Here is a 22,351-nt window from a genome sequence, read left to right as displayed (position 1 = left end):
TTTATAAATGGTTCTTAAACTCAAGAATCCTGATGGATAGTTAGCTAGGTTGGTGAAAAAATTATAAAAATATTTCAGTATTACACAAAGATGCGGGCAACAAGGTAATGTTTTGCTCTGTTGACCATGGTGGGAAAGAGAGGAGAGTGAAAAGACTGGGACTGTTTAGTTTAATGATATAAATAAGAGGGATGTGATAGTTGCATAAAAGAATGACTATCACAGAGAAGACAATCAGGCACACCTATTTACTTTCATAATACAGAACAAAGGCACATTCAATGAAACTGAAAGGCAATACATTTCAAACTAAGTAAGGTCTGGGACACAAACCCTCATTCTTAAGGGCATAAAATGAGGTATTGGGAGAAATTTTTCCCTATGTACAAGTCTATATGTGGTTGTTTCTTCTGAACTATCTGGTACTGACCACTGTCATAGACAGAATACTAGACAATTATTACTTATATTACAGTAGTGTTTATGACTAAGTCTGCCTCACACTAAATTTGCCTGTTTTCATGGTTTAAAGTTTGACATGTCACTCATACTCCCTTTGTGTCTCCTCTATTTTTAACTTCAGCATGTTCTCATTCCCTTCTTTCTCCTCTCCACCTTTATCTTGCCAGTCTCACCTCACTCATTTCTACTTTCCTTGGGTCTCTCTTCCATTCCTTCACACTGGTCCCATCTCTTTGCCACACCCCTCTTGTCAGGGAGGTTCAGAGAGAAGAGCTTACTCACACATGAAATGCAGAGACTGGAAGCAAGGCTGAGGGCCGAACACGGTGAGTTTGTAGGTGTCAGTCTCCTAAGGGTTATATACAATGGTGCTGTAGCCCTTTTGGTGACAGGATATTAGAGACAAGGTAGGTGAGGGACAATATCTTTTATTGGACCAACTTCTGTTGGTGAGTGAGACAAGGTTTTGAGCGACACAGAGCTCTTCTTCAGGCCTGGGAAATGCACTGTCACAGATCTCTCTGCTCGCCTCTCTCACCAACAGAAGTTGGTCTAAGAAGAGATATTTTCCCTAGCCCATCTAGTCTCTCCAACACCCTAAGGGTGGCAGCTTTGTGCCTATCCCTCCCGCCTTCTCCCCTGGCCAAAATTGGGCACCAGACACTCCCATGGGAACTATGAGCACACTAGGGTTGCCAGGCGTCCGGTTTTCGACCAGAACACCTGGTTAAAAAGGGACCCTGGCGGCTCCTTAAAGGTCTGGTTGGCGGGGCCAGCTGGCTCCCTACTGGCTCTGTGCAGCTCCCTAGAAGCGGTGACAAGTCCCTCAACTCCTAGGCATGGCCGGGGGGGACTATGTGCACTGTCCCCACAGCTCCCAGTGGACAGGAACCACAGCCAATGGAAGCGGTGCCTGCAGATGGAGGCAGCAGGCTGAGCCCCCTGGCCACCCCTCCACCTAGGCACTTGTTGCCGCTTCCGGGGAGCCACCCGAGGCCCACACCCCTTCCCACACCTTGGCCTCAGCCCTGAGCCCCCTCCTGTACCCAAACTTCCTCCCAGAGCCCGCATCCCCTTCTGCACCCCAAACCCATCATCCCCAGAGCCTGTCCCTCTCACCCCACCCCTGCTTGGAACCCTTTCCCTCTGCACTCCAAACCCCTCATCCCCAGCCCCATCTTAGAGCCATTACCCCCCACCCAGAGCCCCCTCCCGCAGCCTGAACCCCTCATTTCTGGCCACACCCCAGAGCCCACTAGCTTAGAACCTGTACCCTCTCGTGCACCACAACCCCCTTCCCCACACCAGTGAAAATGAGCAAGTGAGTGAGGGTGTGGGAGAGCAAGCACAAGTGTAGTGGGGGGGGGACACAGAGAGAGAGAGCGGGGTGGGGACTCAGAGAAGGGGTGGGGCAAAGGTGATCGGTTTTGTGGAGTTAGAAGGATGGCAACCCTATAATCTCACCAGGGTTCTGGGGCCCACTAGCAGGTTTCAGAGGGTCCACCAAGAAGAGCTGGCATAGACCTGCTGGGGCCCTGGGCAGAAAGCCGAGGCCCCACTGCATGAGCAGCTTAGCTTTGTTGGGGTCCCGGGCAATTGCCTGGCTCGCTACCCCTTAATGTCAGTCGTGACTTTTATATGCAGAAAACCAGTTGTTGTGGCAGAAGTTGGCAGTGGAGTTACTGTAGCCTGTTGCGGGTGCGACTCGGAAAGGAGGCAGTTGAGAGCCTTGCTGTAGAATCCAGGAATCTGGTCACAGTGCCTGGGTGCCGCTTGCCGTGGAGAACACAGGCCCCTTGGTATCATACACAAATAGATTAGCGAGTTCAATGGCCTAAAGCGGTTGTTCTCAACCTTCGCCAGGTAGCCCTAAATTTGCAGGGGGCACCTGCCCCCCCCGCATGTCTCTAGCCCGACGCCCAGCCAGGGATCAGGACAGAGACGCTGCACCCGGGGGCAACCTGTGACTGATCGTGTGAGGGCGATGGAGAACGTCAGGGCCGCTCCCCACAAGCCTGCTACCCGCGGGTGGGGCTAATCAGGGCGGGAGATGCTGCCTCTCCCTAACTGCGGGGCTCCGAGGAGCGCATGGGGCCAGGGGCCGCTCCCGGGCGGGACGCCGTTTGTCGGACGCGCCCCCGTCCCCACTGCGCAGCCGCGCGGATTCAAAACAGTTTGTTGCTCACGTCGGCAAAGCCGCTTCCGTTTCCAACGCCACATTCCGGCCACACCTGCCTGCGCGGAGCCCGGCTCGCCACCCGCCCGTCCGCCGGGACACCCCCCGCAGCGCCCGCCGGCGCCATGTCCGCGGAGGGTAAGTGCCTAGCTGCCCCCCCCGCCGCCCGCGTGCGGAGTTGCCCGCTTGCAGAAAACGTTCCCCTGTCGTTCGCAACGGCCGGACCCAAACGTTCTTTGCGGGGCCGGCCAAGCCACGCCCACAACATCCCACCCTATTGGCCGGTTCCGACCAACCTTGCTGTTGCTATTGGTCCTCCCGTCTGCTCGTCGCCAGTCGCGTCATTGGCCGAGCGGTGGAGGGGGCTTTGAGGGAGGGGGCGCTTGGTGGTGGGCGGTGGCCTCCTGCCTTGAGGGGTAGGAGGGGGCGTCCTCGAGCTTTGTCTGTGGCGTGAGGCGGCTCCGAGCCGCGGGGGGGGGGGGGGGGGGACGGGGGGTGCCGCCCCCCGCGAGTGTGGGATTTGGGGGAGGGGAGTTAAACAGGACCCGAATGCCGCCCCTCCCCCCTCTGCAGCAGGGAGTAATCGGGCCGGGAGGTAATAGACAGAGACTCATAGACTGTCGGGGGTGGAAGGGACCTCAGGGGGTCTAGTCCCACCCCCTGCTCAAAGCAGGACCAATCCCCAGACAGATTTTTACCCCAGTTCCCTAATTGGCCCCCTCAACGATGCATCTGACGAAGTGGGTATTCACCCACGAAAGTTTATGCTCCAATACGTCTGTTAGTCTATAAGGTGCCAGACGAATCTTTGGCACTTTTTACAGATCCAGACTAACACGGCTACCTCTCTGACCCTCAAGGATTGACTTCACAACCCTGGGTTTAGCAGGCCAATGGAGGTGCAGCTCACCTTCTCTTCCCCCCTCTCCCCCTCTAGTGTGTGGGCTGTAGAGGGGGGTTGTTGTCCCCACCAGTTGTGGGGGAGGGGAATCAGGAAATGCTGCCCTCTCCACCCATAGGCGGCCTTAATGCTGGTATTGTTTCGCTTTTGAGGAGTAACTAGATGTGCCACCTTAACTTTTTTCCAACGTAATTTTTTTTTAACGCAATCCCAAGTGGTTGCAGATCTGACTCTACCCCATTATCCCTGCCTGCCCCTTCTGCCCTACCTGAATGTCCCCCTCTTTCCCTTGCCCCTTTGCACCTTCTGTGTTCTAGTCAGGTGACTTCTTCCTTCTGGGTGGCAACATGGGGCGCACTGAGAGCACAGCTGGGACAGTCAGTCACCCTGTTCTCTGTTTTTCTGCCCAGTGACCCCTGGTCAGCTAGGAGGAACAGTCGCAGAAAAAGTGAAGTCCTGTTCAGTCCCAAACTGGAATACGGCCAGTATCCATGGGATCTTTGGAGAATTTAGTAGCTAAACTCTCAAGTCTGTACTGAGCATGTGCACACTATGATTTTTCAAGGGCATGTAACTTGGCCAAATTTGTGCAGATTTTCTCAGGGGCAGTAAAAAGGCAAATTCCTGTTGTAAGAGCAGCCCCCTTCCAAATTTCAAGACCCTTTTTCAAAGCATGTTGGGGCTACACCTTCTTAAACAGTTGCAAGAAAGTTTTCACAAGTGTGAAACATTTTTCCCCCCATAAACTCGTTTTAAGAAATGGCTGAGCTGTTTTTACTGAAATGTTCTCAAAAAATTAAGCAAGAGGCAGACACTCACCATGGAAAATTTCCATGCAAATATTTGAAGTTAGCAAAATGATAAGCGACTAAAAACAGGGTCTCATAATGGGACGTGATAGGAAATGGAAAGTTTCAGTTTGTAGAGTCTTTCTATAGCAATTCTCACAGGGGGTCTCTAGGCAGCTCTGGAGCAGGCTGTGTTGGGAGTCCCTCATATTGTCCTGGTTTATTGTGGCAAAACTTTGTAAGTAATCTTCAAAACCCTTATTTTTGTGTGTATTTTGCAGTGTATTTCTTGTAACAGTTCTACAGTGTTCCTCTTTCTTTCATCCATCTCACTTTTCTCCACTCTGTTTAAACTATTTTCCTATCTCTGCTTTTCATTGCTACAGTTTGATTGGGGGGGGGGGTAATTTTTACAAAAAAAAAAAAAAAATGTTGAGCTGTGGGAGACCCAAAGCTAAATGACAAACTTTCAGACAAGACTATTGGAGCCTTCAAGTAACTATTTAAAAAAAAAAATGTTGCTCTATAGGTTATTGCTCTATAGGTACACCATGCTGGTAAAAAGAGAATCAGAAAATAGATCCTGAGCCTGTAAGCAATGCAGGCATCATCCTGCAATCATGACTAAGAACGGTAGAGTGCCTTCTGCAACAGTAGCCCTAAAGGCAGTGAAGAATGACTCCCTGTCATATGACTATAATCATGTGACTATGACCAGGAAATAGATATCTTGCCAGCACTCTTGTATGTCAGAATCTTAGTATACTGTGCATCTCTTGGTTTAATAAATAGCTTGATTGGCATTGTTTGCTTCCAGAGAGTGCCATATCCATCTGTCCTCAGCCAAAAGGACAAGAGTCTGATACAAAACCTATGAGTATAGGGAAAAGTTGAAAGAAATCAAGGAAGAGCTCCACATTAAAAATTGTTTCCTAATGAAGGATTCATGCAAGTCTGTGTATGTGTGAGAGAGAAACCCATCTGTATCAAATAATGGTTTTGCTTTTATGAATGAAGCTACAATTCTGTTTCTCATGAAAATATGCATTCCTGATCATTTCAGAGCAAACCATATGTCAAACAGGTTCCAACACATTTATATACTGATTTTTCACAACACAGGCGTTCTGTATTCCAAAAAATATCTACATACATATGCTGTGCACTTCGTAATTCACACTGGCATGTCATCACAAGGTGAAAGTGAGTGGAAAAATGTTATTTAACCAGTGTCAACTGATGGTGCAAGCAGAGCAAAGTGCTTTGGGAAGCACTCCTAGCAGGTGAAAATGAACTAGGAAAGCGACATAATAGTCAGCAAGCCATCTGCTCAGTTGAAACCAGGCTCTGGAAGAATTTGTGTTCAAATGTCACTACTGACAGTAGTAATTTTTGACAGCAGTAATTTTGATCTTGCTAGATATAGGCTATAGCTTAAGATATTAAAATTTTTGATGCATCTTACTGATGCAGTCAGACGTTGAACAGTTTTATAGCTATATAAGTCATCACGAAGCAGCTGCCCTGCATTTTTAAATGCTTTTAACTTTCATGCAGAGATTCTGATGGTTCTGTACAAAGGCAAACTAGAGTTCTTCATAAATAGTGTACTGAAAAGTGCTGAAATAACTATGAATAATTATCATAAAATGTTGTTAAATTAAGCAAACAAAACTGACAAAAACTTGGGACAGAATGTTCTATTCAGTGTGTAGCTCTGCTCTGTCCATAATAATCTTCCTGAGCTCCGAACGTACAAAGTATGAGGTGCACTTGTATATCCCATAGGGTCATACAGCATATAGTGTCCTGCTGCTTTACTGAAAATAACTGACCATCTTCTAAACAGCATAACCCAGGGTATGTATTGATTCTGAGCAAGAAAAGAGTTAAATGACTGAAGCTTTCTTTGGACATACATTTACTCTTTATTACATTTCCAGGCAGAACTTTGTTAGCCTATTGATGCATTGGAATGACTAGTTAAATGATTTAAAGAAGTAGCACTAAATATATTTACTTACTTAATTTATGATGCAGCAAAGCACCAGTATGGTTTGTTTTTTCATTTTACGGTGAAAGTAGTTTTTCCCTTGTAAAGGTGCAACTCAAAACCTGAAGAATATTTGACGCTATTTTTCTTAATTATGATTTTTTTGTTTCCTTGAGAGAGTTACTGGAAACTTACAAATATCTCTGTAAAAAAATTTTTTTTTGATCACTTGATGCTTATCTGTTGTGTTCATTCCCTCTGAAGCACATGGCATTTGGCCACTGGGCTAGATGGACCATTGCTCTGACCCAGTATGATCGTACTTATGTTGATTGTGGAGTTGGATAACTTAGTCAGTTAATGCTCTAGCTATTGCTCCCAAGAACTTGGATTAAAATCTTGCTTTGTATCACAAATTAAAAAGATTTTGGTGGCTTAATTCTAGTTTCTGTGTGGGGCATGTTACATGGCATTTGTCTGCTGTGTGCTCTTGATTTTCTCATTTTTAAGAGCACCAAAAAGAGCACAAACATTTATAAAGAGAAGGGTTTTTTTTTATAGATACTGCTGTGAGTAAATATATATCTGAAATGTTCTTTTGTACTAAGATTTTGAAGGCGTGGATATTTTAACCTGAATAGGCAAAACATTTTTCTTTTAGACTATATGACCGTGGTACTTAAACGTGAAGTGATCTATTAAATTATGAGGTTCATTTCTTCTGCTGGTGTAGGAAAGTGTGCCCCAATAGAGGGCATATCCAGTATTTAACTAATACTACGCTTTACTTTTTAAAAACTCTGTAGTATTAGATGACATTAGCATTTAATCAAGTCTATATCAATATATGCATTTTATACCAGAATCCTAAATTAAAAAGTGGTCCTGATTTTCTAGATCCTCAACTTCTCCCTCCTCGCCCCTTCCCCCCCCCCCAACTGCTTGTAGTACGTTACCCAATTGCTAGGTCTCTTCCATTGCTCATGAACTCCATGAGCCACCAGTCTTACCATTAGATCTTTGCTATCAGCAGTCAGGATTTCTCAGCGAGCATTTCATTACTGGTTTAAATAACAGATCAGGAGTGTTAATGACACTTTGAGTTTGTTTTTTATTAAGCATCTCAAAGAATGCCAAAAACAGCAGAAATAATAATTCCCTCTAAAATTGCAAAGGGGTTTGTTTCTTTATCAAGTCTTCCCTTTGAACTAAAACTGCTGTGGTCAGCTAAATGGACACTTAGTAAAAATAGTGAGATTATAGTGGCAGACTATACTGAATATTCAAAATACACTTCCTTTTTCTAGAAATACTTGTCATTGTTTTAGGTTCCTCATGACTGAGTGGTTCAGATATCTCATTGAGTGCTGCATTTTACTGCCACTTTCCAGCAAAAAGTCCAAATTGTTGACAGAATTTGAGACAGGAAGGGCTGATCTGCAGATGTCTGCAAACTTCCACAGTTGTTTTTTTTTTTAATAAGTCAGTTTATTGGGAAAGATGTATGTCTATATTATTTCATATTAAACTATTTTTAACACAAAATTCAATAAAAAAAATATTTCTTAAAACAGCTGTGAAAGTTTCCAGCCTCTCTTATGCATCTGTGTGCTGAGGAATAATTATTTTGTTGGCATCAACAGACAAGCAAGCAACTTGTTTGTTTTGTAATTGTACAAGTTTTAAAATAAACTGTAGTTTATGGCTATATCCGTTAGATCAGACTTACCTGTCTAAGCTGCAGACAATTTATCATTTTATATATCGGGGGTGGCCAAACTTACTGGCCTGCCGGGCCGCATATGACAATATTCAGAACTTTGAGAGCCAGAGTACACTTGCCAAGAGTTGGGGCTTCAGCGCCTTGGGAGACACCTGCCAGGGCTCAGGGGTTCAGCCCTGCTCCTGCTGAAGCCCCAAGCCCCAGCAGGTGGACCCTGTGGGTTTGAAACACTGAGATCCCTCTCCCCTCTGGCAGAAGCCCCTATCTCACCACTCCACTGCAAGGCAGCGGTCCTAACCCTCCCTCCGCCCCCAAGTCTGGTAGGTGGAGAATGGGGGTGTGTGGAGGGGGCTTTGAGAGCTACATTTTAACTGTAAAAGAGCCACATGTGGCTTGGAACCACAGTTTGGCCATCCGTTTGTTTGTTTATATATAAATAATAACACACACCTATTCTATATATACAATGCCCCAATTCAGCCAGCCTCTTAAGCAAGTGCCTAACTTAAGCATAAGCTGTAATCCCATTGATTCTTGCGGTATTACTCATGTGCTTAAGTACCTCTCTGAAAGGACCTTTAACATGCTGAGTCAATGTGTCATAATGCGATAGTGCCCAAATGCTGCTAGAATAGGATCTGGTCTTGCTTGAGTGAATAGGCTCAAACTATGTTATTGAAGAGCTTTTTAAAGACCTGATGGGAAAAGGCTCTATATCCCATTTTTGGTTTGATCAGAAAACTGAGTGTGGGAGAGTAATTGGATAGGAGCAAAGAGGAAAGGCAGTAGATTCATACCCAGAGCACAGTCCATGTTATGTACTGAATCAGGTAGGGGTCCTGTGGAAAAACAGCATGCGGCTAAAGATAGCCTCCTGATGCATATGTATTATGATACTAAGTTATAGTTGCACTGGCAGCCTGAATTCTGACTCTTCCTAACTTTTCAGTGCTTGATCTTATAGTCTTATTGTTCCTTTAACATAGTTATATTGCATGTAATTTTTTAAAAAGTGTTTTCTCAAAATAAAGGAAATGCCAGACTTAGCTGCAGTGCAAACATTCTGAACCCAGAGCGTTTACTGTGGTTGTGTCAACATTTGGCATGTTACAGTTAGACTGTAAGCATTTCAGGACAGGACCTTTGTCTTTCTGTATGTTTGCAGTGTCTCTCATATTGGGACCTCATTCCTGTTAGGGCTCAAATGCTACCATAATATAACAACTACGCATAGAACTGTGAACTGATTTACTTTGATAGTATTAAGCCTAGCTCTTTGTAATTATATTTTCTCAATGGTTCTCCAATTTCAGTGCCATTAAGTATTTAAACATAAAGGGTGCTCACGGGGCCTAACAGTTCCTAGTCTGTAGAAACAGTTACGCTGATGCTAAGTGCTTTTTAAAATCTCACCCAAAGTGCTTTGTAACCTTCTCCCTTGTTAATATCACTTAGAATCACAGTGCATGTCTTGGAAGATGACTTAAATCTTAAACACTCAAATTTCAGTTTAATTACAGCTAAGCTATTGTACAGTTCAAATAAGTGGGTAATACTAGGTTTGGTAAATTTGCTACTGCCATTAGAATGGTATACAGAATGGTGTCCAGACTTCTCTTTCTTTCTGTACATGCTTTTAGATTATGTTTCTGTGAGAGTTGAGGATGATGTTGAAGCTGTGATAATTGAAAATTCTGAAATAGAAGATACAGAAAATGGACTGTCCACACAAGGCTGCGTGTCAGTGGAACAAAATGCTCAAGTAAACAGTGATGATCACTACATGACTCAACTTGCTTATGGTAAATACACTTAATTTCTTCTGAGAGTTAATGCCCATGGCCCATCCTTCTGGCAGAGTGCTCAGTGATTGTATCTTTAACACTATATTCCCCATTACTTTTTCTGTTGTGTGTGTGTGACTCTAAAACCTTAAAAAAGCTACTTATTAAATAGTTTTGATAGTATAGTTTAAAACAAGTAACTTTAGAATCTGTTTCCCCTTAAGGATCTTCCCTGTTAGTGGTGATCTCAATAATGTTTAAGAATTGTTTTTCTCACATATACATAGGAATTCATTATTTCAAATACACCTCTACCCTGATATAACGCTGTCCTCGGGAGCCAAAAAATCTTACCGCGTTATAGGTGAAACGACGTTATATCGAACTTGCTTTGGCCTCGAGCATTTCAGTTATTAATAGTCAGCAAATCATTTTTGTTAGAGCTAACATGGTGTATGCAAGATGCTGTGCCTCCCCAAACAGCCTGGCCCCGCCCCCTATCCGATCCCCACTTACTTCCCTCCCCCTGACTGACCCCTCAGAACCACCGACCCATTCAACCTCCCCGTTCCTTGTCCCCTGACCGCCTCCCTCCAGAGACCCTCCCCGTCCTTAATCACCCCCCGGACTCCCATGCCGTATCCAACCCCCCCCCTCCCCCTCCCCCAACCCCCCCCCGAGAGCCTCTGCCCCTTATCCAACCCCCTGAACCTTAACATGCCATTCAGAGCAGTGTGTTGGAGCCTGACGTGCTATCCACCAGAGCGTGCTGCCCTGCCCCCCAGAGCGCTGTTTTACCACATTATATCCAAATTCGTGTTATATCGGGTTGCATTATATCGGGGTAGAGGTGTGGAATCCGTTGTAAGAAGATTAGTGTGTAATTTGGAGGGAAAAAAACAAGACCAGAGAAACCTGGCTGCCCAGTAGGTATGGCATTTAGCTAAATTAATTGGAATACAATGAAAATTCTTGTATGCACTATTCCAGTACAGTGGTCATTTAAGTTGGGGTGTTGCCAACTGTAGGCACCCTTTAATGTTCTGAACTCTAGCTGGGGGAGAATTGGGTTGTAGTCTTGAGAAACTTTGCTTGCTTACTATTGGATACAAGATGCCCATGAAGGTAGTATGTGTGTTTAGGCAGTTAAATTTGTTGAGTGTGTTCAGCAAAACATTTTTTAAAAAGCAAAATTACCAACTATGCATGGGAAATGGATGAAACAAGCATTGTGTAAAAGGGTCCTAAACACAAGCAACTATTTACAGCGATTATTGTCAGGATAGCTCTTCAGTGGATCCAAGCCAGCTCCCATGTTTCATAACACTGACACTGTTGTTTTCTATTGTTTTCTGCTTGATAGTAAAGTTTTCTTGGTTTTTGTAGATTTCTACTTGAAAACACATTGATATCCCCTTTCCCTTCTTTTCCTCATCTCTCCCCAGCTATAGTGAGGGGTATTTTATTTTGTTTTGTTTTGTTTTCTAATACAGCAGAACAAACATGCCAGGTCATCTGTTTGTGAACCAGCAGTCACAGATGGATGTCAGCCCAAGTCTCGGAGGATAATTTAACTATTATTTCAGAATCAGCAGAGGAAACATGATGATCATTTTGTGAGGCCCCTCCCATCCCTACCCCCCAAAATGGTGGCTGGGTGTTGTTATTTTTAAAGCAAGTAAGGAACTTTTAAAGAATGCTGTCATAGTAAGTAAGAGTTGGCAGCTATTACATTTGAGGGTGTCCAGCACTTACTATTAAAAGCCCCTGTTTTCAGCTGATAACTGTCATGTTGTCTTGAGCGGCTCACAACTGAGAGCGCCAGCCTCAGGGCAGACTGTCAAAAAGAAGGGCAGAATCCCCAAACTGGTTGTATTTTCTATAATTATATTTCACCAACCCAGTAACAAGTATGAACTCCTAAAGTACTGTAACAGTCTTAACATTGCGTCACAGACAGTTCCCTTGGGCATTCCAGTATATCTTGCCATCCAGGCAAGCTGGACTATGTGATAGATGGTCACTTTACACCAAAAATCACAGCAATATTCAGGTTACTCCAGTCTGAAAGGACCAGTCACTTACCTCAGGTCAGTTGTATTCAGATTTCAAACCAAAGACAATGCCTGTAGCCAATCCTGTAATAAACTAACCAAAGATTTATTAATTAAGAAAAGAAATAGTTACTTACAAAGTTAAAACAGGAAGCATACACACAAATGAGTTACAGTCTTAGATTTAAAAAGATAATATAAGCTTCTATAATAAGCAGCTCTATACATCCTTTAGGGCTCACCCAAGCTAAGCAACATGGGGATCTCTTCCTTCTGTTTAGGAATCTTTGCCTCTTAGAGTCCAGACCGCAAAAAGAGACCCAGTTTCTCCTTGTCAGGCATTTTTATCCCCTTCACTCCAGAATCCAAGCTGATGGGATGAGTTCATGCACACGCGTTCCCTTCCTGGAGGGAGTGAGGAATGCAATCAAGAAGGTCTCTGTCCTTTGATGCTACACAATATCTCATTTGCCTTCATTGGGCCATCCTGAGTGCAGGACAAGCACTTTACCTTCATTAATGCTGCTTTTCCTGTTTGGTGAGTTACACAATTACAGAGGTTTACAACGCAATTACAGAGGTTTACAACGCAATTACAGAGGTTTACAATTCAATATAGCTTTATACCATGAGATACAGATAGTATAATTAGGATTAATACATGCAGCATCCTACAAGCATTCCATAAAGTCTAAACACATTCTTATAACCCCCAATGTCTATTTCTAACTATGCTAACCCGCAGGTAAGTCGGACTGGTTAAAAGCTATGCATTTGTCAGTGTTCACTGAGGCCCTGGGTCTTTGGCATGAGCTGGCACCTCGTCTGTCAGCATCAAAATAACTTTTCCAGACTTAACCATTTGGACTGAAATTGTCCATGTTTGTTCTCTGCATTAAGCTGATATATTTTTAATAAAGTTTCAGCAAAAGTGGTTCAGCCATTTTTCAAGAATTAACTTATTTTCTGGGAGTTCACGGGGCTGTGTCCTTGGTCCCCTTCTCTTCTCGTACTATGCCTTATCTCTGAGTAATCACATCTGCAAATTCAACTACCATCTCCACCCTGACAACTCACAGATCTACCTCTCCACTCCAGACCTGTCTTCTGTCCAAACTAAAGTGTCCGTCTGTCTGTCTCTCAACCTCCTGGAGGATATCTAGCTATCAGCTCAAGTTCAACATGGCTAAACCAGAGTTCTTAATCTCCCCACCACCTCCTTTCTTGATCATTGTGGACAACACCACCATCCTGCCTGTCATTCAGGCCCGTAACCTAGCTGTTATCTTCAGCTTGGACCTTTCTGTAAGTCCTCGCATTAGGCTATGTCTAGATATTGTTGTTTTTTTTTCTGCATAACATCTTTAAAATATGACCTTTGCTATCCCTTCACACTGCTAAAGCGCTCATCATCTCACTTGTCAATTACTGCAATGTCCTTCTCTCTGGCTTTGACAAATGCAGTTTTGGCCCTCTGGTATCCATTCAGACTGCTGCTACAAAGAGAATTCTCCTAGTCCATCACTTTGACCACATCACTCCTATCTTCGTATCCCTCCACTGGCTCCCCTTTCTTTATTGCATCAAGCATAAACTGTTGCTTGTAGATCAATAGAAGCTAGGGACCGCAATGGGAGATCAGGGCTGCCCCATTGTGCTAGGCCCTGTTTGCACTTACAAAGCCCATCATGTTCTATCCTGTCTCTACCTATCATCTCTCATTCACTATGAAGATGTTGACTTCTGCCTCAGATTGGCCAATGCTGCTAGTGTCTATTGTCCACTTGTTACATTTTCAAACAAGTATCTTTCTTCTTTCTTCCATGCTGCTCCTCATGCTTGGGAGCAGCTCCCCATAAATATCTGCAAAGCCACTTCATTGTTCTCTGTCAAATCCCTTCTTAAAACTCTTTTTTTTTGCCATGATTCCTGCAAAAAGATTGGCAATGCTGGTGTGCTGAGACCACTGCCTATCATGCTAACCAATATTGTCTCTTTGTTTCCTTGTACTCCCCCATCAGTTTGTCTGTATCTATCTATCTGTCACCTCTTGTCTTATACTTAGATTGTAAGACCTTGTGGCAGAGACTGTCTTTGTTTACAGCACATCCTATCACAATGGGGTCCTGGTCCAGACTGGCTCCTCGGTGCTACAGTAATACAAATAATAAAATTAGACAGAAATAAGTAATTCTGTTAATTTTTTTTGCCTCCGGCTGTTTCTTTTAAGAGCTTTTTCTTTAAAGAGTTCTTCTACTTTCAGGGTTTGAGGCAGGAACTGGAAATTTGGCAGGGGACTAGGTTTGGAGGCTGAGATGTGCCTTTCGCTTTCCCAATGAAAATCCATGAAGATTTGCCAGAGTTCCAAGCCATTGGAAATTGCCATTTGCAGATGCTCAGTAGAATTTGCTAAAGGGTTGCTGCAAAGTTTCCAAAAATTCCATCTGTATGGACAGTCTTAATCTGGCATGTCATACCTTTTCAGTGCTTGACTTTGCAACCTTATTTGTATGTAATTGTAGTGTCATTGTTTTTGATGATGTAGTTAGAGACATGACAGAACTTCCATCATACAGGAATTTCTTATGATTTGTGGGACCTCAGGTTGCTAGAAGGGAAGCAGTAAGGTCAGAATGAAGAGGTGAGAGACATTCTCACTGCCTGAGAGGTGAAATCGGTTAGGCCTATGATTTGCTGAGTCGTGCAGAGCAGGAGGGGGTGGTGTGTGTGTGTGTGAGAGAGAGAGATAAGCAGTATTTTTTTATTGCTTGTGTTGCAAGCCACCCATACTAGTTTAAATTGTGTTTCTGGACTTTATGGGCTAGATCCCCAAGTGCCCTCAAGCAGCACTTGGTGCATCAGGTGACTTAACACTCTTTTCTCCATTTCACCCCGAGTCTTGTTGAAAGAGCCTCATGTATATTAATAATTATTTGTTTGTAAATCAATAGAAGCTAGGGATCGCAATGGGAGATCAGGGCGCCCCATTGCGCTAGGCCCTGTACAAATGCATAACAAAAAGAGAGTCCTTTTCCCAAACAGCTTACAACCTAAGTATTGGTTTGCCACTTGTAAGATAACTCCCTTCTCTTCATGTGCCAATATATTTATGCCTGTATCTGTAATTTTCACTCCATACATCTGAAGAATTGGGGTTTTTTACCCACAAAAGCTTATGCCCAAATAAATCTGTTAGTCTTTAAGGTGCCACTGGACTCCTTGTTTTTCTTGTGGATACAGACTAACATGGTTACCCCTCTGATAAGTATAAGATGAGAGCCAGTAGGTGAAATACAAAAAAAACCCAACAAGGTAGCACAAGATAACAAGGGGATGATTATGCTCTATCTTGCCCTGGCAGATAGCAGCTCTCAAGGAGCAATGCTGCCAGCCAGGATCACATCACCTGCCAGCCCCTCCTTTTCCTGTCCTTATTTTTAATTCCCTTTGTGCCAGTTCAAAGGAGTCTTGAGATGGGCTGAAGATCTGGTCCTCTTACTTAGTTGTAAAGTTTAGGATCAAATTTGACATATGATTCTCGTTCAAGAAGCAGTAACTTTTTTTTTTTTTTCTGTCAATCGCAGGCAAACTTAATTTAGTCATGTAAAAGTGTTAAAATAGTAGTTGGCCAATGTCAAGTATTTTTTTGCAGATGTACAGTTTTGATGTTTAAATGTTTATCAAACAACATCAGTTAGTTTGCTCTAGATCATCAACTTTTTGGGGCAGGGATTAGGACCAGGTCTTTTTCTTTGCACGGCTCTTCACAGAGAGAAACACACTCAAAAACTGAAGGTGATAAAAGGAGTGAATACTTAAGGAAGGGAGAGATGCGAGTAAAGCAAATACAGAGAATGGTGAGTTCTGTATCGCATTGTGAACAATGTGTTTAAATTCTAATTCATAGATTTTTGTTGTGTGGGGGTTTTTAAATGAAGAATGAGATAAGGCAAAAAGAGGCATGGGTAACTCAGGAGTGAAAGTCAACAATGGAAAGTATGGCAAATGAAATGCATTTTGAGGAGAAATTGGAAGGAATAAAGTTTAATAAACTCTAATTAGAGGATAAAATGAGCAAATAATTTAGTGCTTGATAGTTAGCTAGTAATTAATCTTAAATGGCCAGGATGCTGAAGTTTTTTAAAAATAAGCTATTATTCTTGCTTTTCATGACAGATGTCTAATTCCTAGATTCCAAGGCCAAAAGAGACCATTGTGATCATCTAGTCTGACCTTCTGTATAATACAGGCCATAGAATTTCCCTGAAACAATTCCTGTCAATTCAGTGGGAGGAGTTTTCTAACATGCTTTCTTTTAACTTTGGCTTTTATAGGAGGGGAAGGTTTGTCAGTACTGAGTGAGCCAGTGGTGTCACAGATGAGCCATTCTACAAGTGTGCAGAGAGATGGTCAGAACCCAGAAGAAATGGAGTATGTTTTTTTGCATAAAAGACGACGACTTACCCCCTCTCTGGTGAGAAATAGCATGGTATGTGTATCTAAACAAACACTTGCTCTGCCTTTTCAGGCAAATTACACTGCTATTAGCAATTCCAGTTCTTATGTGAGAGAATTGTCTTATAATCCACAAAAGGGGGAAGTATATTATTATTATTTGTATTACAGCAGTGTCAAGAGGCTTTTATAAGGGTTGGAGCCCCATTTTGCTAGGCATTGTACATGCGCAGAGGAAGAGACAACTCCTTTCCTGAAAAGCTGACAATCTAAGGGTTGGTCCTGCATGCAAACCTTTGACATGCAAGCTCATATTCTTCTAAAAAGAAGGATGCATTAGGGACACTTCCTTCTTTTCTGACAGGTTTTTAGACGGAGTGATACCAATCATCCTTCCTTACCTGTTGACCGATGGGCAAATCATTGGGCAAACTATGTCCAAAAATAGATCACGCAGCTCTCACATTGATGCATGCCTGTGGGCAGAACTTGGTTCATAGCATGGAGCTATGCTTTAATGGCCAGCTGAAGAATATAAAAGAGAAAAAGTTTACATTTTAAATAAACCAACGAAGTGGTCTCGTCAGTACTAAAACAGGGCGCCAGATTATATTTGAACTCTGACAGTATTACACATTATATCATTTTTCATTTGAGTAGTCTGGCAGAAATTTGGTGTAATTAAAAAAAAAATCAAATGCAAAATAGTTTATGCTGGGCAAGAAGGGCTTCTCACAGCTTACAAGTAAAACGAGCATCTTTATTTTACGTATGTCTCTTTCTCCACAGGGTGGCACTGTTGATTCCTGTCTACAGGAAACTTTCATATAACAAGGGACACTCTAAGCATGTGTACACTGCAGTTAAAAACTGGCAGCTGGCCTGTGCCAGCTGACTTGGGCTCAAAGGGCTCAGGCTGCAGGGCTGTTTAATTGCAGGGTAGACATTGGGGCCTAGGCTACAGCCTAAGCTCTGGGACCTTCCACCTCACAGGGTCCTAGAGCCCAAGTCAGTTGGTATGGGCCAGCCACAGGTTTTTAATAAGTGTACACATATCCTCTTTCTCCTAGCTTCTGAAGAGGCACTTCCATGGGCTCTTTAAATGTTACCTGCATGTTTTGTTGTCTGCTGTTTTACTTAAAATGGTCTTTCTTGAAGAAGAGACCAGGCCCTAGCTGTTTTGTTCTTCACATTAATGAAAGAAGAGTTTGTGTTAAACAAAAGATCTTTATTTTTAATGTTTTACATCCACTTTAGCATCACATAACCTACAGCCTGCTCCTAGCTATACTAAGTAGCATTCTGTTATGAAAACATTCATGGAGCCCTATATTCCTATGGGAAAGGCCACCATTTAACTCTCCAGCCACATCCTTACATAGCAATAGTAACGGCTCCAAGAGCCATGCCAAAGAGCATTAGTGCTTCAGGAGTACAAGGACACCCAGTGTCAGATCAGGTTTACCCCAACATATAAGGGCTTGTCTGCAAGCAAAGATGCACTGATTTAAACAAATGTGTGACTTTTAAATTGACTCATTTAAACCATCACAAAAATTAATATTAAACCTGACAGATGTTTGTACAGTGTCTAGCACAATGGGGCCCTGGCTTCTAGGGTTTACCAAAATACAAATAATACACTAAATTGATTAGAACAATTTAAATTGATATAAAAACAGTTTTAAGATATACCAAAATAAGAACATCTAACATGGTTTTGCACTGGTTCTAACTAAATCTATATAAAAACTGATATAAGTTAAACCAGTTTACTTATTGGCAAGGCCTTGGTTGTAAAAAAAAATAAGTTTTTTGCAAAACAGTCAGTGGAAAGATTTCAATTTTTTAAAATTGCAGTGAATTTTTTTAATAACCATTCACTGCAGCCTAAACACTTTTCCACATGTTTTAGTACATGAGTAATTGAAAGTGATATTGACTAATAACTGACTACAAACAAAAGTGAAATTGGGTAGCTTTGACCTAGCTGAGAGACCTGCAGCAAGTAAACCTTACAAGATGTGAAAAATAATGTAGATTTTGTTTCTTTACTTTTTAATAAACTCAAGTGTAAATAAAATGTACATGGATATGTATGTATATTTTATTTTAAACTATTTGTAATCCTTATAAAGGAAAACTGACTTGAAAACTTATATGTCACAGTTAGGTTGTGCCTAATACTAGAACAAATATATATTAATCTGCTGTGTTTGAAAACATCCTCCTCATTAGTTGCTACCCCTAATATATTAAGCCAATGCCTTGGGTTCTGAAAAAATATATAGGTCCTCTAGACCAGTGGTTCTCAAGCAGGGGTCCGGGAGCCCCTGGGGGGCCACGAGCAGGTTTCAGGGGGTCTGCCAAGCAGGGCCAGCATTAGACTTGCTGGCGCCCAGGGCAGAAAGCTGAAGCCTCACTGTATGGTGCTGAAGCCTGGGTCTCTGAGCCCCGCCCCCTGACCCGGGGCTGAAGCTGAATCCTGAGCAACTTAGCTTTACAGGGCCCCTTGTGGCATGGTGCACCGGGCTATTGCCCTTCTTGCTACCCCCTAACACCGACCCAGACTTTTATATGCAGAAAACCATATAGTTGTGGCACAGCTGAGCCGTGGAGTTTTTATAGCATATTGGGGGGTCTCAGAAAGAAAAAGATTGAGAACCCCGATCTAGACTGTTTTATGCCTTGTATTCTGTGATTATTCCTAATTTTACATGTTTCTTAATATTTTTTTCTAGATAAGATCCAGGGAAACAGAATATGAAGATGGTGGAAGTGTCATTTATGAGTATGAACCAGATTATGAATGTGTAAGTCATTTTTTTTTTTATTGGTAATGACTGTTGCTTTGGGGGTTCATTACAAAAACAGTTTTGTGGTTTTGTTTTTTTAACTAAAGCTGGGTGTTTCTCTGTATATGTTTCTGGCTGCAAAGCATGATGATTTTAAGTTTCAGCTTAGCTTCTTTATTTTGGAATGAAACAGGGAAGTGTGTCTGAAGCGTCCTACACAGGAGATCAGCAGAAAACCCTTATGGAAGTCCTCAACTATTGTCAGGTACCACATTTTTCTGTTTGAAATAGTTTATAACCCTCTGCAAAAAAACAAGGCAAAATTATGTCACGCTTTTATCCCTGGTATATATGCTACTGTAACATCAATTTGCAACTCTATTGCCCCCAGTTGTTCATTTCTATAAATGTCACTTGACTTAACTGCAAATGCAGTTTGCTTATTTTTGATTGACGTTTTTATATGCAGCCACTGAGCCTTTTACAATGTAATCAGCGTGAGTGTGTCTCCAAAGGTCAGTATTAATACAGCACATGTAATACAGAGTCCATTGATTACCTTCAAGGAATTGCAAGGTAATGGGAAACGTTTGGCATATAGATTTTGAAGGCATCTGAGGTTTGTTTTTAGAATATTACCTTATTCAGAGTCTTGTTGTTCAGGCTGAATTAGGAGAATTTATTGCTTATGTTATCTAGAGTAGTAACTGGCAAGCTGAATAACTACACCAGTGAAGATATAACTAAATGAATATCTTACTCATACAGGTGAGCAGTTATAGTATGGCTACTTCTGAAAATAATGGGTTGGCCGTCTGTCCCTTAGGGAGCATCTCCTTCTGGAGTGACTTACGGCTAAATGTTAATTAATGTCATGTATGCCTTACTGTTTGCACCAGGGCTGTGTGATGAGGTCATTGTACTTTGCTTTTAATACACAACAATTTAAGGTTTTATTTAACCTTATTATGCTGAGCCATTTCATGGTGCTTTGGAATCTATCTATATGCAGGTCAGTTGTTACTAAAGCGATACCATCAACTTGAAATCTAGTTAATTTTATTTCTTAAATTTGAAAGTAATTTCAGATTTTTCACCTGCCCTGTCAGTTTTTTGGTTTTATAGCCACATTTTTTATTCTTTTTTAAAAAAAATTTCTCTCCAGAGTTGTTGTGACAGAACCACACAAAAAGCAGCAGAAACCGACTGTGCTTTGGCAATAGTGATACCCACCATACACTCTGAAAACACAACTTGTTTCCTCTCTACAAATTTAGTTCAGTAACCTTATGTGATACTTGTAATAATAGTAGACAAAATTGTTCAGATGTGTGATTTCCTAAGTTGTATATATGGACAGCTGTTAGCCTTTGAACTCCAGTTTGATTTACATGGCTCTTATGTCTATGAAATGTTGGGGTCTTTACAGTAATGTTACTTTAAAACCTTCATATCTGATTCTCGAAGTAAGGCAAAGTCAATTTTTAAATCTCTGGGGGACTCAAATTGCTGATCTTGAAAAAAAGACTGAAAATCAGCCAAAATGTTCTGGGTATTTTCAACCAAATAAGTGTTTTTCAAATTCTGTTTGTGTTTTTTTTCCCTTGAGTGTAATCAATGGGTGTGCAATTGACTTCAGCATTATAATCATTTTGAGGCTTGGAGCTGAAACTGTTGCTGTCTAGATCACATACATTTGTCATTTTACTTTGGAATACATATTCCTCCAAGGTATATTTCCTATTAGTGATGTAGAAATCAATACCTTGTGAGCTATTTATCAGTATCTTAGCCAAGTATTTGAAAAATATATAATTCTATTTTTAAAGGTCTCTAACTATCTGTAAAGTAGTGTTAAGCCTCTGATTTAAATGTAGTATGACACTTTAGATAACACATAATAATTCTTCTTGTGCCACTAGTCTACTTCCGAGTTTGCTTGATATCTCTTTAATGTGAAATAAAATGCACCATTATATTAGATAAAAATCAATTGTATATTAGATGCAGTAGGAAGAACAACCTTTCAGTTCCAGTCATGTGCAGGAGGATGTTAAAACAGCAAGAGTAAGTCTTTCCCTGAAATTAGATCTTCGAAAAGCAGCATGCTTTTTCAAGCTTGAAATTTACCATGCGGATATCTTTTCTTGTGGTGCATAAGTAAATCAGCGTATAATTCGCTTTACAAAGTGTATTTATTATCCATTGAACTGTTGCAAAGTTTAGACAGAAATTAAGGAAGGAACTTCAACCTTATTGACACTTCCTTGCTTTTGTCAAATTTAAATGTAGTGCTTTTTATTTACTGTTCCTGTAATAGTAGAAAAATTCCATTAACTTTCACATTTATTGCCAGGCCATGTATGATGCCATTCAGAAGTTGGATAAGAAATTTGATCTGCTTCATCGAAAGGTTTCAGAAATGCAACACACCCGGATGAAGCCATTGCTCCTCAAACCTGTGAGTATTAGAGTCCCTTTACAAGCATGAGTAGAAATTAGAGGGTTAAACTCTCTCCTCACCTTCCACTGTGGTCAAAAGTGGATTTCGCATCCATTAAAGGCAGGTTATTATATACTTGGCATTCGTGAGCTCAGTCCTCTATCGGTGTAGTAGTGTGCAGAGTCAATTTGGTAGGCTAGGGGTTCTCGGGACAAATTTTTTGGTGGCCTCAGAATGTGGCCACCAACTCTGGCTGGTGGCTGCTCTCTCACTTTTTCCTAAAATACTTAATTAGCTTTAGGAAAACCAAATAAATATGCACATATACATGTCCAAATCATTGTAATTTATTTATTGCTAGTTAGTAAGTCTGTTGTGAAAAGTGATATTAACAAACATACAAGTATCACTTTTCACAGCAGACTTACTCAGTCCTACCAAGCCTGGGGACAAATTAAGTCCTGCAGGAAGGCCAGGAGAGATGTTAGTCTGCTGGTTTTTGCTGACAGAGAAGGAAAGTTTCTGCATAACTCACAGGTTGGCTGGTATGATTTTTAAAGGAATTAACTACATTTAACTGCTTTCCTATAACTGAACCATTGTCAAGTTATTGCACATTCAATGTCCTGTTAAAACAGACAGAATATCAAGACTTGTAATTTATTAGCAAACTGCATTTAAAGGAAAAACATCAGAGATGGTTCTTGAGAATGCTGAGAGATCTGTACAGCCATCAACAGTACTGAACAGTTTCTCTGATGTAACGCTGTTCAGCAA

General features: G+C 41.9%; 1 protein-coding gene across 6 annotated transcripts in view; it reads left to right on the top strand.

Annotated features, from left to right (window-relative positions):
• The first annotated feature begins 2,415 nt into the window (after positions 1-2,415).
• The window catches only part of BEND2 (BEN domain containing 2), a 34,405-nt gene continuing 14,469 nt past the window's right edge, over positions 2,416-22,351 (top strand). Inside the window, exons 1-7 of one of the 6 annotated variants that reach the window (XM_034756027.1) lie at positions 2,642-2,776; positions 9,684-9,845; positions 12,244-12,419; positions 16,216-16,370; positions 19,078-19,149; positions 19,325-19,396; positions 21,488-21,592. In XM_034756027.1, coding sequence (XP_034611918.1) covers positions 12,401-12,419; positions 16,216-16,370; positions 19,078-19,149; positions 19,325-19,396; positions 21,488-21,592 — 423 coding nt within the window. In that variant the 5' untranslated portion in view covers positions 2,642-2,776; positions 9,684-9,845; positions 12,244-12,400. Of the gene's footprint in view, positions 2,777-3,858; positions 4,566-9,683; positions 9,846-12,243; positions 12,420-15,074; positions 15,739-16,215; positions 16,371-19,077; positions 19,150-19,324; positions 19,397-21,487; positions 21,593-22,351 lie in introns of those variants that run through there. The other 5 variants (XM_034756009.1, XM_034756001.1, XM_034756035.1 and 2 more) reach the window with 5 other exon arrangements.

The sequence above is a fragment of the Trachemys scripta genome, chromosome 1 (genome assembly GCF_013100865.1).
Source record: "Trachemys scripta elegans isolate TJP31775 chromosome 1, CAS_Tse_1.0, whole genome shotgun sequence".
Classification (NCBI taxonomy): domain Eukaryota; kingdom Metazoa; phylum Chordata; order Testudines; family Emydidae; genus Trachemys; species Trachemys scripta.
The sequence above is the reverse complement of the archived record's forward strand: the minus strand, read 5'-3'. Positions and strand labels throughout refer to the sequence as shown.